Genomic DNA, 19373 nt, shown 5'->3' on the forward strand with positions numbered 1-19373 from the left:
CACCTCCTTCAAAGACTTGTCCCCTTCCTTTGTCTCTTACCCGCTTCAGAGCCCTCTACCTCTTTCTCCTGTTCCCACAACATCATTGCCCTACTCCTCCCTCATCCCTTGTATCCATTCTACCATCTTCCCCCTCCCCAGGATCCACCCACCTACCTCCTCCTCCAATAGTCATTTACCATACCTTTCCTACTTGCATCAGTATCACTCCTCTGCTCTTCCACCTTCATCTTCTGTTGTATGTGCCTATGTTATGTTATATTATACTGTGCTACATTATCTGAGTTGTATTCCACCACATCTACTTTCAGGTTAGCAGATTCCGGTATAAGAAGCCAGTCTTATCTGGGATCAAATATTATCTAATAGAACAAAATAACAAATGGGTCAATATTCAAAGCAATTTAATGAGTCAGGAACGACTCCTGGCCAGTTAAATCACTTGTTCAGGGCTATCTACTGATAATCAGTGGCACTTAACTGGTTAGTGCTACTGAATATCACCACAGACCAAACTCAAAGTTCGTTGCCAGAGAATGTGGTAGAAGCAGTTAGCTTAGCAGGGTTTAAAAAAAGGTTTGGATAACTTCATAAAAGAAAAGTCCATAAGTCATTGTTAAGATGGACTTGGGGAAAATCCACTGCTTCTTTCTAGGATAAGCAGCATAAAATGTATTGTACTGTTTGGGGATCTTGCCAGGTGCTTGTAACCTGGATTGGCCACTGTTGGAAACAGGATGTTGGGTTCGATGGACCTTCGGTCTGTCTCAGTATAGCAAAGCTTATGTTCAAGTTGGCTACTTTGTGGGTGGTTCAGGGACAGAGATGGCATTTTATCCCAGTGGCATAGCCATGGGGGTGAGGGGACCTTGGGGGCTTGAGCGCCCAAATTGGATTCAGTCCCCCCAAAGTCTGCTGGTTTTGCTGGTGTGGGTCCCCAAGCCTCACCAGCAGAAGCCTTCTTCCAGCACTGTTCACTACTATGCTGCCTGCCCTGCTTCCCCACACCCACCACCCACACACATGCTCAGTTTTAGTGAAATTGAGCATATGCAAGGCTTCGTTTATACTCAATTTCATTAAAACTGAGCATGTGTGCTGCGGGAGGAAGCAGGGCAGGTGGCATGGTAGCGAACAGCTCTGGAGGAAGGCCAGAGGTATATAAGTACATAAGTATTGCCATACTGGAAAGAACAAAGGTCCATCAAGCCCAGCATCCTGTTTCCAACAGTGGCCAATCCAGGTCACAAATACCTGGCAAGATCCCAAAAAAGTACAAAACATTTTATACTGCTTATCCCAGAAATAGTGGATTTTCCTCAAGTCCATTTAATAATGGTCAATGGACTTTTCCTTTAGGAAGCCGTCCAAACCTTTTTTAAACTCCGCTAAGCTAACAGCCTTTACCACATTCTCTGGCAATGAATTCCAGAGTTTAATTACACGTTGAGTGAAGAAACGTTTTCTCCGATTCATTTTAAATTTACTACATTGTAGCTTCATCGCATGCCCCCTAGTCCTAGTATTTTTGGAAAGTGTGAACAGATGCTTCACATCTACCCGTTCAACTCCACTCATTATTTGGGGTATGTGGGGTTACAGCGGGGGGGGGGGGGGGGGAAAAGCAGCAGGGAGGCAGGGCAAAATGTGCCCCCTCCCACTGTGGGCTCAGGCCTCCCCCCAAAAATTGAGGTCTGGCTACACACCTGCTTTAAGCAGTTAAGTGCTGATATTCAGCATTTAACTGCTCAAGTTTAGCGGTCAAATCAGACTGCAAAAGTCAGTCATATCTTTATGTGGTATCATTTATGTGGTTAAGTGCTGAATATTGCAGTTAACTGCATAAGAGATAGCCTGATGCATAAACCCAGATACTGAGTGCTGATTCCCGGACATGGCCCGATATTCAATTTGCAGGAATAACACTGGCGGCAGCTAAACAAAACGCTCACCGCCAGCGGCTGAATATTGACCCCATAGTTATCAACCTGAAATCTATTACTTATCATTGTTTTGTTCTGTACTGTGTTGTGCTGTGATGTTTCAATCAGTTACCTTCTCAATGTATTGATATGTGGCACTTTGTTACTGAGCACATCACTATAAATTTTATTATAAGTTTTTTGTATTATTGATATGATTTAATACTTTATCATTCAGAATTTCAGTAGTATTTAATCATTTTGATATGGGTAATAGTTTTTCCAAATATATTTCTCCTTCCTTTCTTTAATTAAAACACAATTGGAATCATTTTCAGTTTGCTTACCTTTAGACAAACCAAATGACCAAGAGTGTGGAATTAAATCTTCATGCGAGTCATTCATTTTCAGCAGCAACATGGCCAAAGAAAGGAGTTTGGGGGAGGGGGGGAATAGCTCATACACTGTTTCAAGGGCTCGCCTATTAAGATGTTTATTATGAGGTATGAGGTGGAGGACAGGAGCCAATGAAGCGGAGAGAAAAATTGGGGGTAAGAGAAAAAATAAAGCCTGAGGAAAAAGGCATCAACACATATATGAGCATATCCAAAAATATTCCAAACAACCATTTTCAAAAATTGTTGTGTTTTGTAGTATAAAAAGCTCAGGGTTTCTATTACAAAGCAGCGTTAGCGATATCTGCACGGCAAAAAAGAGGAATCGAATGGGCTTCCTCTCATTTGCCGCACCAATAATCGGCAGTGCGGCTTTGTAAAAGAGGCCCTCAAAGTTGTAATTACTTCAAGTTCTAATTGAACATTCTGACCATGCTGAATCTTGCTCTGCATATCCTGGGATGGGGAAATTTAGTGTACCAGAATTTAATTCACCTTCAGCTACTACTGAAAAAGTTGTGAGCAAAATCCAATTAAATAAATACATTTACAAAATGGCCTGTATAGTCTCCAATATATCCGAAAAAGATCTTGCCACCTCTTTTTACATCTTTAGTCATTTTTTTCTTCCACCTGCACTTTTGCTGGCTGTATTTCCCTCTTTGCTTCTTTGAGTTTAATTCTGTAATCTTTTCCTTGAGCCTCTTGTTGCATTCTTCTGCATTTCTTGAACGAAGCCTCTTTTGCCCTTATTTTTTTGGCCACGTGTTTGGAGGAACATATTGGCTTTCTGTTTCTCTTATTTTTGTTTACGTTCATTGTGTAATACCCCATGGAATGGGTAGTACTAGTACAATGGTATAAGATTTTTCCAGAGGCCCTAAGAAGAGGGAGGTCCCTGCCAGAGGGATAATGTCACAAAGTCCTTTTTCACAGAGAGGGTGGTAGATACCTGGAATGCCCTCCTGCAGAAGTTGGTGGAGATGGAAATGGTAAAGGAATTAAAAAAATGTGTGGGATAAACACAAAGGAATCCTGTTTAGAAGGCATGGATCCAAAGAAGCTTAGCAGTGATTAGATGGCAACACCAGTATTTGGGAAGCAAAGCCAGTGCTGGGCAGATTTCTACGGTCTGTGCCCTGATTGTGGCTGGACAGATTCAGCTTCAGTGGCTGGAGAACAAGGCTAGCGCTGGGCAGATTTCTACGGTCTGTGCCATGATTGTGGCTGGACAGATTCAGCTTCAGTAGCTGAAGAACAAGGCTAGCGCTGGGCAGACTTCTACGGTCTGTGCCCTGAAAATGGCAAAGACAAATCAAGATCAAGTATACATATGTAGTATCACATCATACTTTATGCTACAAGTTGGCAGACTGGATGGACCTTACAGGTCTTCACAGGCCGTCATCTACGATGTTACTATGTAGAAAGGTAAGGGTCATCAAGACTTGAAGTCCCTTGTATGCTGCATAGGTCACTGGAGGAAGAAGTCAGTGCTATTTCAGGAACAAACACAGAATCCTCATCATAAGGGTTCAAGGCTATCCTTTCAGAGTCCTAAAATGAGAACTAACTCAGGTTATTCCTCATGATTTGCAGTTCCTTCATAGTTTTGTATCTCAGTAAAGCCAAATATGTACTCAACATGCTTTGTTTGTAAAATGTTTACAATTTTTCTGATAAGGTGGTAGTGTTAAGAAAGAACACAATTATTTTACCTATATTTGCATTCACCTTTCTACTACCCATCATCTTAATTGTTGGTTTTTTTGTTTCTTTTTACTTATTCTATAAAATGACATATATAAAATTGATAGTCACTGAAAATAATTCATACCATTTCTGAAATTTAAACTAGGAGCGTGTTCTGAGGGCATTTAAGAATAAGGTGGATTAAATTTATCACATGTTCTGTACCTAACAAATTAGAATAACCTCAGCTTCTCCACATTGGTATAATATTCATTCATTCATTCATTCATTCATTCAAAAGAAATGGCAATCCTGTCATCTCAGGAAATGCTGGGTTACAGCTAAAAAGTCATCTGCACTTCAAAACAGTTGAAGACAAAATTATCATAGTCAATATTTAAACATGGAAAAAATTCACTGACAGAAATTCTTTAATAATAACAATCAAGAACACAAAATTGTATTATGTACCTAGAACAGCTAGCCTAGAATAACATTGAAAATTGTCAAATAGCTGGAAATTATTTTTAGAACCTCTCATGAAATTTTGTAATCTTGCCACCAGATGTCAGAGTTGCTCTGGTCATACATTGTAGAAGATCACTGAGAGGAAAGTTCAGAAAGTACATGAGATAAATATGTTTTAGTTCTGCACAGTTCATATTTACAACATCTTAAATGGTTGTTGTTGTTTTTTGTTGTTGTTTTATGATTACACAAATGGCTTTTGAAACAAAAGGATAACATTATTGTAACTGTGAGATATAAAAAATATACAAGAATTGTGAAGTTACCTCAATCTTTAGTCTTGAAAGCAACATACAGATATTCAGGGCATGCCAATGGCGCTGCTGCCTGACAAGATTTGAATTGATTTATTAGCTTGATATACCGCATTTACACATAAAGCATCAAATCAGTTTACAAAAAAATTATAACAACAAAACAAAATTCAGAAAACATATTAAAATAAATACATAAATGTCACACTTATAAAATATCCCCCCTCCCAAAAATAAAGTCTACATACAACATAAAATATCACTTTCTAAGGTTTTCATAAGAACATAAGAATAGCCATACTGGGTCAGAGACAGACCAATGGTTTATCTAGCATAGTCAGGGCCGCCGAGGGGGGGGGGACAGGGGGGGGCAAAATTCCCCAGGCCCAGGCCTCCAAGGGGGGCCCTGCACCTGGGTCAGGCCACCGGTGCTGCAGTCCCCGGTCTCACCTGCCTGCCTCCATGGCTCCGAGCCCCCTTCATTCAACGCGGCAGTCGTGGATCGCCTCTCTTCTGGCCTTCCCTCCCTGTGTCCCGCCCTCGTGGAAACCAGAAGTTACATCAGATGAGGGCAGGACACAGGGAGGGAAGGCCAGAAGAGATGCGATCTGCGACTGCCGCTTTGAATGAAGGGGGCCTGAAGCCGTGGAGGCAGGCAGGTGAGACCGCGGACTGCAGCGGCGGGGGGAGCAACGGGGGACGACAGCAGCGGGGGGCAGAGGCGGGGCAGCGGGGGGCGGAGACGGGGCGGCCTTGCCCCGGGCCCAGCCTAGTCTCTCGGCGGCCCTGAGCACAGTATCCTGTTTCCAGCAATGGCCAATCCAGGTCACAAGTACCTGCAGAAGCTCAAATAGTAGTAACATTCCATGCTGCCAGTCCCAGGGCAAACAGTGGCTTCTCCATGTCAGTCTCAATAGCAAACTATGGATTTTCCTCTAGGACCTTATCCAAACCTTTTTTAAACACAGATACACTAAACGCTGTTAGTACATACTCCAGCAACGAGTCCCAGAGAAGAACTTGAAAGAGAAAGTCTTACTTACACAATTTCCATAGAAAATTTACAAACGCTAAGTCAATGGGTGGCAGTAAGGTCTCAGGCCGAAAATGGACGCACACTGGTTTTTACTTCGCTGTACGTCCATTTTCCAGCCCCTTAAAAAAAGGCCCTTTTTTCCAGGATGTGGTAAAAACTGGCCTTGCAAACGCCCAAAAGATACGCTTGCACTGCCACAGGCGACGTTTTGCCGCAGCTTAGTAAAAGGGCCCCAAATATAGAACTGACTTTTATGCAGTCCCCTTTATGTGGTTAACCTGGCCAGTTAAGTACTGAATAACAGCACTTAACTGACCAAGAGGGGCATTTTTGAAAGAAACGTCCAAGTTGGCATTTGGACATCTTTGTAAAACGTCCAAATCCGGGGGCGGGGAAAACCGTATTTTCAAAAAAAGATGAATGTCCATCTTTCATTTCGAAAATACCAAGGACGTCCTTAGAGATGGACATCCTTAGACATGGATGTCTTTGACTTTCGGCGATTTTCGAAACCAAAGATGTTCATGTCAAAAATGTTCAAATGCAAGCCATTTGGACATGGGAGGAGCCAGCATTTGTAGTGCACTGGTCCCCCTGACATGCCAGGACATCAGCCGGGCACTCTAGGGGGCACTGCAGTGGACTTCATAAATTATTCCCAGGTACAATAGCTCCCTTACCGTGTGTACTGAGCCCCTCCAACCCCCCCAAAACCCACTACCCCCACTGTACACCACTACCATAGCCCTTACGAGTGAAGGGGGGCACCTAGATGTGGGTACAGTGGGTTTGTGGTGGTTTTGGAGGGCTCACTGTTTCCTCTACAAACGTAACAGGTAGGGGGGGAGATGAGCCGGGTCTGCCTGCCTGAAGTGCACTGCACCCACTAAAACTACTCCAGGGACCTGCATGCGGTCATGGACCTGAGTATGACATCTGAGGCTGGCATAGAGGGTGGCACAAAATATTTTAAAGATGTTTTTTGAGGGTGGGATCACTGGGGCAGTAACGGGAGGTTCATCCCCATTCCCTCCGGTGGTCATCTGGTCATTTCGGGGCACCTTTTTGTGCCTTATTCATAAAGAAAACACGTTCGGTTTGAAAAACTTCCAAGTTTTACTTTAGGAACGTCCCTGCTTTTTTTCGATTATGGCTCAAAGACGTCCAAGTTTTAGGCATGCCCAAGTCCCGCCTTCACCATGCCTCCGACAAGCCCCCTTGAAATTTGGATGTCCTTACGATGGACTGCAGTTGGAGACATCCAAAATCGAGTTTCGATTATACCAATTTGGACATCTCTGGGAGATGGACGTCCATGTTCCGATTTATGTCGAAAGATGGACATCCATCTCTTTCGAAAAATGAGCCTGCAGTGTCGACTCTACTACTACTATTTAGCATTTCTATAGCGCTACAAGGCGTACGCAGCGCTGCACAAACATAGAAGAAAGACCGTCCCTGCCTCAAAGAGCTTACAATCTAATAGACAAGAAATAAAGTAAGCAAATCAAATCAATTAATGTGTACAGGAAGGAGGCGAGGAGGGGTAGGTGCTCCAGAACACCCCCCAAAACAGCTGCTTTTCAGTTTGGCACTGATCAGTCATTTAAAGCAGCACTAACCGGTTAATAAAAATTAGCGGTTAGGCCCTGAACAGGCGATTAAACGATTACATAAGTACATAAGTACATAAGTAGTGCCATACTGGGAAAGACCAAGGTCCATCTAGCCCAGCATCCTGTCACCGACAGTGGCCAATCCAATTTGGCACCTCCCCAACGTAAAAACATTCCAGACAAGTTATACCTAAAAAATGCGGAATTTTCCAAGTCCATTTAATAGCGTCTAGGACTTGTCCTTTAGGAATCTATCTAACCCCTTTTTAAACTCCGTCAAGCTAACCGCCCGTACCACGTTCCTCCGGCAACGAATTCCAGAGTCTAAATTACACGTTGGGTGAAGAAAAATTTTCTCCAATTCGTTTAAATTTACCACACTGTAGCTTCAACTCATGCCTCTAGTCCTAGTATTTTTGGATAGCGGAACAGTCGCTTCACATCCCCCGATCCATTCCACTCATTATTTATACACTTCTATCATATCCTCCCCTCAGCCGTCTCTTCTCCAAGCTGAAAAGCCCTAGCCTTCTCAGCCTCTCTTCATAGGAAAGTCTTCCCATCCCCACTATCATTTCGTCGCCTCTTCGCTGTACCTTTTCCATTCTACTATATCTTTTTTGAGATACGGAACCAGTAACTGAACACAATACTCAGGTGCGGTCGCACCATGGAGCGATACAACGGCATTATAACATCCGCACACCTGGACTCCATACCCTTCCTAATAACACCCAACATTCTATTCGCTTTCCTAGCCGCAGCAGCACACTGAGCAGAAGGTTCAGCGTATCATCGCGACGACAACCCAGATCCCTTTCTTGATCCGTAACTCCTAACGCGGAACCTTGCAAGACGGAGCCTATAATTCGGGTTCCTCTTACCCACATGCATCACTTTGCACTTGTCAACATTGAACTTCATCTGCCACTTGCACGCCCTTCTCCCAGTCTCGCAAGGTCCTCCTGTAATCGTTCACATCCTCCTGCGACTTGACGACCCTGAATAATTTTGTGTCATCGGCGAATTTAATTACTCACTAGTTATTCCCATCTCTAGGTCATTTATAAATACATTAAATACATTAAAAAGCACGGACCCAGTTACTATATATGCTACCATTAAGATGTGCTATTTTACTGTTAACCCCCATTATTAGTAATTAGATCTCACTGCATAAAATGAGACCTGTGCTAAAATAGCATGAGGTAGTAGTAAAATAACATGTTAACAGTAGCACATGTTAGTAACAATGCCCCTATGTTGCAGCATGTAAACATCCATGCTGCCATTTCATAACATATATGTTCATATACTGCTACAGAGATGTTTATGTTCCTGTGTTATCACATTGATATTTTAGATGTCTAGTTTTCTAAAATGGATGTTTATACTGCACATCACCAGCATATAAACATTCATTTCTCTGTGTATTTTAGGGCTCTACGTTTGCAGATCCTGTTCTAAGATACTAGCAGAACTTTCAGATGGCCTGATGTGGAAGTCTAAATTCCAATTTGGATGTCCTTTTTAAAATGCCACTCCACATTTGGAAAGGTTGCACTGCTGTAGAATATTTTTCAGTCCACAAAAAGAATAGGAACCAAAACCTCTTTATTACCAGCATCAATTCTATAACCCAACACAGCTGTGTTTCGGCGTAAGCATATGCCTGCATCAGGGATCTCGACTAGAAGCTTGTGTAAGGAGTGCCTGATCAGCACTGAAGATTAATCACTTACTCATTAATACACTATCAGGCTCATTTTCAAAGCACTTAGCCTCCCAAAGTTCCATAGAAACCTATGGAACTTAGCCTCCCAAAGTGCTTTGAAAATATGCCTCAAAATACACTATATCTGCTTTGAAGTTCCAGAGATCCCCAGATCCAGGCATATGCTTATGCCAAAACACAGCTGTTTTGGGTTATAGAATTGATGCTGGCAATAAAGAGGTTTCAGTTCCTATTCTTTTGTGGACTCCACTCCTTGTTCTCATCTGATTTTTTCCATCCATGGAGACTTTCCTTCTTTGTTTGTGGTTCGAACATTTTTCAGTGCAGCACGAATCAGAGGGCATCTGTAAAATCGGTTTTGCATCCCTAAATTAAGTTTCTAAATTATATTAGATAACTGTAATTATGATAATAAACATATGGGAACTGAGAAGGTCTGTAAAGCAGATTTCTACAGGTCACTAGCTAGCCTACAGTGGGATAAATTCTGGTCACATGGGGTGTGGGTATACTTATCTGCTTTCATTACCCAGTTGTTTAATTTTTTTTTTTTTTAGCACACAAAGCACTTTGGACATCAGTAAAAGTGACAAAAAATTCTTTGAGAGGGACAAGTTAAGTTTTGGGTCCTCTAATCTGGACACTGGTGTGTCATCAAATATGCTTTACTTTGTCCCACTTTTAGGTGTTATGCGATAGAGTTTGGGAGCATACTTGCAAACCTTTGAACATAAAGTTTTTCTTATCAATTACTGATCTGGAAATCTTTGGCAGTTCTGATGCAGCCCTCCTAAAGGATTTTTTTTTTTGTAAGCAGTAACCAATAAAGTCATTTAACAAATGAAATGTGAAGTGTAAGATTAACCATTTTGAGTTTTTCTTATTTTCTTTAAGATTGTTTTCCTGATCTTGGATCTTCCAATTGTGGACAATTGTATAAATATATATATTGTTGAGAGAAAATGTTTCCTTTTTCTTTATATTAATTTCTGTATTTCCTTACATTTATGTGATAAATGTGAATGCAATTATGTAAAATGATAAATAAAATTAAAAAAAGTCATTTAACAAATGAAAGGATAATATTGATGTATTATGGAACATGATTTGTTTCTTTCTTAAATATGAAATATTTTAAATATCACTGGGTATAGAAATCAATAGACGCTTTTCTGCAAAATCCATAAGCATTGTATAACATTGTAATTTGTGCTCTTTTCCATATGACTAGTTGTTAGTTTATTGCTCATAATTGTTTTGGGGCCTTATTTTGGAAGCTTTACTTGTTTTGGACATCTAAAAACTGGCATTTAGACATCCATATTGTATGGACGTCCAAATCCCAATTTTATAAATGTAGGCTATGACCTCTAAAAACCGTAGTACTACGACTACTACTACTACTTATTATTATAATAGTAATTATTATTATTATTTCTATAGTGTTACAGTGTTATACACAAAACACGTAAAAGACAAACAGGACAAATAAGGGATTAAGGAATTATTTATTATGGGATGGCAAGGGGTGTGGTCTGGGCGTGTTTACGCAGGACTTGGAAGGAGCTAAATTATGGATATCTAACTCTGATTTATGTCCAAAATGATGGTCGTTGGTATTTAGACCTGGTATCCAGCATGTCCAGGTTATAGAAAGGTGCTTCGATTGAGCAGCTCTCCATTGGAGAGATTAAGAGAAGTCACTCGCCTTTACTAAGCCACGTAGGTGCCTGCCCATGCCCAACACGTGTACTGCATGGCCCGGGTGGTAATTTCATTTTTTTACGCGCATCTACTATGCGTGCCAGAAATAATTTTATTTTCTGGCGTGCGGCGCTAATTGGGCGGTAAAAGGCATTCTATGTGTGTAGATCATTACCGCCCGGTTAACGCATGAGACCTTACCGCTAAGTCAATGGGTGGCAGTAAGTTCTCAGACCCAAAATGGATGTGCACCAATTTTCATGTTGCCGCACGTCCATGGATCTGCACATGTCCAAAGCACGAGCTTACACTAGCGCAGGCCATTTTTCAGTGCAACTTAGTAAAAGGACCCCTTAATTCTCCCGGTATTTGCTGCCCCCCCCCCCCCCAAATGTGAAACAAGCAAGGGATGTTCATGATACTAAAAAAAATTTTCAGTAATTACTTATACACTACTTGTATGCCGGCATACATTTCAGTACAGTAGGCATTCTTCTGTCTCTGGAGGGCTCATAATTTAAAACAAAAATCCACACAGAGCTGCAGTGGTATTTGAACTGGAGTCCCTGGGTTTTAAGCCCACTGCTCTAACAATTAGGCTACTCCTCTACTTTATATGGATATCTATGTGGTCATTTGATAACATGGACATTCCTATGCTGCCACGGTGACATCTATATCTCTTGCTCTACTCCATCCAGGCTCTGGATGTCTCAGTTTGTAAAATGGATGTTCATGCTGGATGTAACCAGCACACAGATGTCCATTGCACATGTATTTTAGAACAGTCTGTGCATCAGCAGATCCTGTTCTAAAATACTAGCATCGCCAATGACATACTGACCTGGACATCTTTATTCTGAGTTGGACATCCTTTCTAAACTACCCTTCCTGCACTGTTCCCTCTAAGCTGAGTCTTCCAACTGTATTGCTACCAGTGAGGGGTGGTGTTTCAATACGGTGTTTTCAATCGCTAGACACAGCCTGGTTACCTGGAGTCCTGCAGAACTTGCCTGTCCCTCACTATTGAAAATTAATAGTGAAACAGCATCCCCCACCCCTACTGGCAGGACTGTAGGTGCAGGACTCCTGCTTAGCTTACAGGGAACAGTGCCTTATTTATTTATTTATTTATTTATTTATTTATTTATTTATTTATTTATTTATTTATTTTGTTGCATTTGTATCCCACGTTTTCCCACCTCTTTGCAGGCTCAATGTGGCTTACAATACATCACGAGTAATACAGATACATGAAAAAGTATACATTTAGTGATAACTGAAGGATTTTAGGTAGCATGACAATGATAAAACATGATAGTATATTAACAAACAAACATATTAAGAAGTATTTAAGAAATATATAGGAGTTGTATAAGAAAGTATACATTTAGTGTTAATTACAGGATCTTGGTTATCATGATAATGAAAAAACATGGTAGTGTTTTGCAAGTAGATAAGTAGAGGCAGTTTTGGATATGCTTATAGGAGTTTATATTGTTGATCATTGTTGATCTTAAAAAATACACTTGCAGGGCATCCACATAAACCATGATTGGAACAGCTTAGCATTCCTGATGTTGGGTGGCTACTTAGCTTGCAATGTCATTGATACTGAAGAGCCACGATAATACCTTTGACCTGTGTATTTAAAGAGCTGTAGTTCCTTCAGGGGCAAATCCCAAGTTGTTAATCATGTGGGAAAGAGCATTCATCAACATGTTTCTGTACTTATCATATGAATCCAGTTGGTCTTATATCATGCAAGTAAATCAACCATCCAAAGTACAGAATAACATTTCATAGCAATCTGCTGATTCCTGTGGCATTCCACCCACTAATTACAGCATATTTCTGAAACTACAGAATGCAGGTCAGACGAGTTGCCTCATCTTACATTATAATTATGAAATAGTGATACTTATGGATAGATTTCAAAAGCTGAAGTAGCAAATTTGCAAACATGTCAAAGAATCAATTAAACTTATACAACTACAACCTGATTAAAAAAAAAATTTTTAATCTGCTAATTCATCATGATTTCCTATAGAAAGAGGACAAATATTGTGGGGTGAAAAACTATATGGCAGAATACAGGTTTCAAAAAACATTTGCGCAAATTTATATTTTCATTGAGAGTTCTAAAAAAAATGTCATTACCTTAGGTGAATACAACTCCCTCCCCCACCGCTAGTTGTTAGGCAATGGCTTCATTGGAAAGGCCACCGTGTATTCTGAATAACTTAATTTCTGATCGAAGGCAAGCCACAGAAAAGAGAAGTACACCTGAAGGGGAAGTTGAAGAATGTCCTATTGAACTAATTGGTGATGGTAACCTTGACAGTTTCCTGCCTGGCAGCCTGCTGAAGTGATTCACATTATAGACAGGCCCTTTTCTTATCAGTACTGATGTTTTGTCTCATAATGAAACAACAGGGAGGCATTACATGTTTTGCATTTGTGCTGCTTAGAAAGTCATGAGGACTAGGGCTATGTTAGCAGTTTAACAATGAAAGCACACAGAAATAGAATATCAGCACAATTTGAAACTTATGAACAGTAGAGCTGATTATCGAGGCTTTAACCCCTGTCTGTTGTCCATTTGTACACTCTCAAAAGCACACCTACCAAAACTCCCACATTCAGCAGGAGACTCCCTCTTTCGTAGGTCATCTCCTGCACTCCTGTTTATGAGGCTGAGACTCCCACTCAGCATGTCTAGCATAGCACAGCAAACCTGTCAGCAGCAGGAGCTGTGTTAATAAGACATCATGTGCTACCACAGGAGCAGTCTATTATCGTGAGGTTGGTCCTGTGGCAGCAAGTACTACTATACTATAAATCACTTCTATAGCGCTACCAGCCATATGCAGCGCTTTACAATTGAACATGAAGAAGACAGTCCCTGCTCAAAAGAGTTTACAATCTAAATCAGGACAAACAGACAGGACCAAAAAGAAGAGGGGAAGGACAGACAGAAGAACACATAAGGATAAGGATAATGATGTTTGTTTGATTGATTGAGTTGTCCAAATTTCTGTTCCACACAATCCTACATTCTTGACGGATCACAAAAATCACATAAACAGTCATTAAAGCACATCAAGATAACAAAACAACGTGTCTCCTGCTGCCAGCTAGGGAAGAAGTGGCATTGTTAAGAATCAGTGAGAAGGGAGATGAGGAAGCCCTTCTGGAGGGAGGGAGGTATCTCTAGTGGGTTGGATGGGAAGTAAGCGAGTGATTGAATGGGTGTTTGAACAGGGGTGAGAATGGGAAGGAAAAAGGATCAGGTGGGTGCAAGTGAGAATGAAGGAAAGAGCATTAGGTGGGTTGGTGGGAATGAGAATGGTGAAAAGATCATTGAGTGGCTCAGTAGGTGGGTGGGTGGGTGGGGATCATAATGGAGGAAGAACATCTAATGAATGGGTAGCTAAGTCTCTAGTGGAGTGAAGGAAGTCTCTAGTGAGGGAGAGTGTAAGAAAGAGAAAGAGAGAGCTAAAAAAAAGGGGTAGGGAAGACTCCAAGACAAAGAGAGAAAGGAAGGGAGGTAGAATTTAGGAAAAGAATCACACAAGGAAAGTGGAAAAGAGAGATTGAAACCAACTCAGTGAGGAAAATAAAATGGAAAGGCCATAAAGGTAGAAAAGAAAAAGGAAAAAAAAATAATTTTAGGAACTGGAATGCATCAGCTTTCGTAAAAGGGCATCTTTTTAGTTATGTATTTTGCAGCGTACAGACAGAAGTACATTTACTGCTACAGCACTGCTTAGAGAGTCTGGTTTTCTTAGAGGTTTCCATCTAGCTGTTTTTGTCTGCCTATTTCATTTCTAATTTATGGTCTTTTTAACATATCATCTTTAATTCTGTATTGGATGAATTTTTGTCTGTGTTCTCTATGTATGATTGAGGTGAAGGATTCTGTGTAGGGATCTGTTATTATTTCAGAGAACTGAAAAACAGCCAAACACAATCCAAAGGTTGTGTGGAATGAATGTAAAGAAATGAGGAAAGTGGGAAATACCCTCAGAAACCAAGGCTTCTTCCAAGGTCTAATCAACAAGACACTATTATCTATAAAAGACTTTCCACCTTATAATCAATAGAAATCAAAACAAAATAAAACATGGAAAAGAAAATAAGATGATACCTTTTTTATTGGACATAACTTAATACATTTCTTGATTAGCTTTCGAAGGTTGTGACGAAGAAGGGCAACCTTCGAAAACTAATCAAGAAATGTATTAAGTTATGTCCAATAAAAAAGGTATCATCTTATTTTCTTTTCCATGTTTTATTTTGTTTGATTTCTATTGATAACCTTAAGAGTGGACTAACACGGCTACCACACTCCTTTACACCTTATAATCGAAAGAGAAAAACGCCTAGATTTCGACCCAAATCGGGAGATAGACGTTTATCTCACAAAAACGAATAAATCGGTATAATCGAAAGCCGATTTTGGACGTTTTCAACTGCACTCCGTCGCAGATACGGACAAAGTTGATGGGGGCGTGTCAGAGGTGTGGCGAAGGTGGAACTGGGGCGTGGTTATCGGCCGAGGAGAGATGTACGCGTTAGGGCGATAATCGAAAAAATAAAGGCGTTTTTTAGCGAACATTTAGGACACTTTTGTTGGACCCTTTTTTCACACGAACAGGTCCCAAAAAAGTGCTCTAAATGACCAGATGACCATCGGAGGGAATCGGGAATGACCTCCCCTGACTCCCCCAGTGGTCACTAACCCCCTCCCACCACAAAAAATGATGTTTCACAACTTTTATTTTCACCCTCAAATGTCATACCCACCTCCCTGGCAGCAGTATGCAGGTCCCTGGAGCAGTTGTTAGGGGGTACAGTGGACTTCAGCAGGTGGACCCAGGCCCACCCCCCCTACCTGTTACAATTGTGCTGCTTAATGCTTAGTCGTCCAACCCCCCCAAACCCACTGTACCCACATGTAGGTGCCCCCCTTCACCCCTTAGGGCTATAGTAATGGTGTAGACTTGTGGGCAGTGGGTTTTTGAGGGGGATTTGGGGGGCTCAACACACAAGGGAAGGGTGCTATGCACCTGGGAGCTCTTTTACCTTTTTTTTTTGTTTTTGTAAAAGTGCCCCCTAGGGTGCCCGGTTGTTGTCCTGGCATGTGAGGGGGACCAGTGCACTACGACTCCTGGCCCCTCCCACAAACAAACGCCTTGGATTTATTCGTTTTTGAGCTGGGCGCTTTCATTTTCCATTATCACTGAAAAACAAAAATGCCCAGCTCACAAATTGTCGAATAAAACATGGACGTCTATTTTTTTCGAAAATACGGTTCGGTCCGCCCCTTCACGGACCCGTTCTCGGAGATAAACGCCCATGGAGATAGATGTTTTCATTTGATTATGCCCCTCCACGTGTCCGTGATCAAGTTTCTTTCATGGGGTAAATATTCCCTACTCCACTCATTCAAAAATGCCCATATAGGAGCATCATGCAAAATTGCCCATAATAGAGCACAATTTTTTTATACAAAAAAGCCCATAATAGAGCACAAATATTAAAGATAACTGAGTAACAAAACAACATACACTGTCGATTACTGCCCAGTTAGTGCCATGCGGTAGAAAATAAAAAATATTTTCTGCCACATGTATCAGACATGCGTAAAAAGTGGAATTACCACCCAGGGCACGAGGTAGCTGGGCAGTAGTTCCAAATTGACACAAATTGGACGCGCATAGGCACCTATTCACCTTAGTAAAGGGCCCCTAATTGTGCTAAAAAAAATTAGAGTTTACTTAGTGGCCCTTTTACTAAGCTGCGTAGGTACCTACGTGTGACCAACATGCGCCAATTTGGAATTACCCGCCCGGCTACTGTATGGCCCGGCCTGTAATTTCATTTTTTACGCGCGTCCAGTACATGCGCTGGAAAATATATATATATATCTGTGCATCAAAGGCTCTTATAAAAGTTATCTCACACAGACATGTACTCCTGTGCAACCCAGGTGTAAATATGTTCATAGAGGACCAACTCCCAAATATTAACTTTCATAGCATTTGCTTTTGGTTTATGATTTGAATTGAGTTCCCTGTGCTACCTGGACTCAGTTAAAAACAAGGCACTTATCCTAATGTTCCAGTAAATAACTTAACTTTATTTGAGGTAGCTCAGGAATTTTGCAATTAAGTCCCACATGTTCTTAAAAAAGTTGTTTTATCTATTCTTTTTCACAGAACACAACTGATTATGAACTGATGAAATTCAGCATTATTGATGTGCCGTAAGTTTTCCAGCTTTTTTGCCCTTTTCATGCCCTTTGCATTCCTTGTGTTCACATGCTTGGCACTCAAGTGTATCTCATGCAAATTCTTTGTGGGTATACTGAAAACCTGACTGGCTAGTTATGTCTCAAGGACTGGATTAGGAACCACTGCTCTACTCCAAACAGTATCTGCCCACTGCACAGACAACTCAAACATCATAATAATAACAATGAAGAAAGGCACATTTGTTTAAAAAAAATGAAGCGGTTACATAACGATTATACCTTTACACAAGCACCAAATAAGAGACCAACTGGCAGCTTGACCTCTAGTGGTAGAACCATGACACTATCCCTAGGGCTCAGCTAGTGCCATTTTGCCAGAGGGAGCCACTGCCACGGGAATGAGGGTCATTTCTGCCTCCATAGTCCTGAGATCCTTTGAGTAAATCAAGGTTCTTGGGGTTGGGACAGGAACAGGCCTCAAGTTTTGATGAATAAAGGGGCGTTGCTTTGAGGGGGAAGAATTTCCATGGGGGAACGCTTTCAGAATTTATGCTCCAAGTCAGAGCTTGGGGAAGAAGAGGTACCACCAGAGCTTTGAAGTTGCTTTAGAAGAGGGATTTAGGGGGACCCTCTTGTAGTCATATATGCCCCACATTCAACCAGGGATAAGGGACTGCAGAAGGCTGCTTTGCTACCAGGGGCTTGGAAGTTCCCCATGGGATCAAATAAGTCATAAGAGTCCCTTAAAATGCTGCTATGATATGAATGATGAACTCTTTTTCAGGGGCTTGAAGAAGAAGAATTGTCCCTGGTATAGCTATTTTTCTTGCAAAAATAAGATTTGAGGCCTTTTTTGCATGCTCATTTTTGCAATTGTGTGCCATTAATGAACTGTTTTGCACAAATTGTCATCACAGCAATTCATTAATGGCAAATTTAATTAAACTTTTGTGCCATTAATGAACTCTTTTGCACAGATTTTCATCACAGCAATTCATTAATGGCAAATTTAAATAAACTTTCATGCAAAGTGGACTTTGTGCAAAACTTCCTTGAAAAGCGTATTCCACGTGAAAAATAGCGCAAAACATGAAATATGGATTTTTGTGTGCTTCCGGGTATTTTCTGCTACTTTTCATGCATAGTACACTTTTGCAAAGTCATGTTGCACTTTTGTATATGAGACCTGAAGACTTCTTTGTTAAAAGATTCATATTTCAAATGTTGTACAGAGTTTGTTTCTGATTTAAAATTAGGCAACTATGACCTTATCCAACTATGCCTGATCTAACATTAGTAATGTGCGTGTTGTTTCTTCTGTGTTTTGATTATTGCAATGCTGACTTGTTGGGTCTACCACAGAGAAAGATCCAGCATGTGTAACTGATCCAAAATAGAGCAGTCCAGTTGATTGATGGTTTAAAAAAGTTCCATCACATTACTCCAGTGTTGATGCATTTGCTCTGGTTGCTGGTTCAATACCAGGTACACTATATGGTTCTTGTACTTGCATTTAAGGCCTGTAGAATAATTGGTTCCAACTATTTGCAGTCTCGGATTCATAACTATTCTGCGCAGCATTCTCTACTTCCCAAGAGGAAGAGTTATTGGTTGTTCTGGCACTGTTCAGTTGACTACTGTTCTGTTGGTTGTCATACTCTGTTGGTCTTCTGTACTTCTTAGCAGGATTGATTTTGTTTATAATTAGATTATAAAAAGATTAACCAAAAAAAAAAGCACCAAGGACCTCCAAGACTGGGTAACCATCAAATCTTTAATAAAGGACCTGACATGGGCCTTGTTTCGGTATAACAAATTAACCATATTCTGCACACGTATAGGAGGAGATACTATATATGGCGCCTAAAAGAATCGGTGCTGAAATCAGTGCCAACTAAGCGTATTCTATAATCAGCAACTAGATTTAGGCGCCAATTATAGAATATGCTTAGTTGATATTTCAGCACCGATATCTGTGCGATCCATTTACGCCAACGAAAACCTGGTGTAAATCTCAACGAATAGATTTAGGCACACTGGGCTATATTCTATAACTAGGCACCTAAATTTTGGAATGCTCATTTCCCCGCCCATAACCATGCCCCTTTTTGCTCCCACATGTTAGAAGCTTGGAACTATCATTACAGAGTATGCTTAGCGAGTTGCGCACCTAAATTCTAATCAGTGCCAATTAGTGCTCATTATTGATTGCTGTTATCAGCACTCATTAGC

General features: G+C 41.0%; 1 protein-coding gene across 1 annotated transcript in view; it reads left to right on the top strand.

Annotated features, from left to right (window-relative positions):
• Positions 1-19373, top strand: part of BLNK (B cell linker) — a 370897-nt gene that overhangs the window by 146447 nt on the left and 205077 nt on the right. Inside the window, 1 exon segment of the mRNA XM_030202997.1 lies at positions 17107-17153. Within this exon segment, the coding sequence (XP_030058857.1) occupies positions 17107-17153 (47 nt within the window).

Source organism: Microcaecilia unicolor, chromosome 5 (assembly GCF_901765095.1).
Source record: "Microcaecilia unicolor chromosome 5, aMicUni1.1, whole genome shotgun sequence".
In the NCBI taxonomy this organism is placed as follows: Eukaryota; Metazoa; Chordata; class Amphibia; order Gymnophiona; family Siphonopidae; genus Microcaecilia; species Microcaecilia unicolor.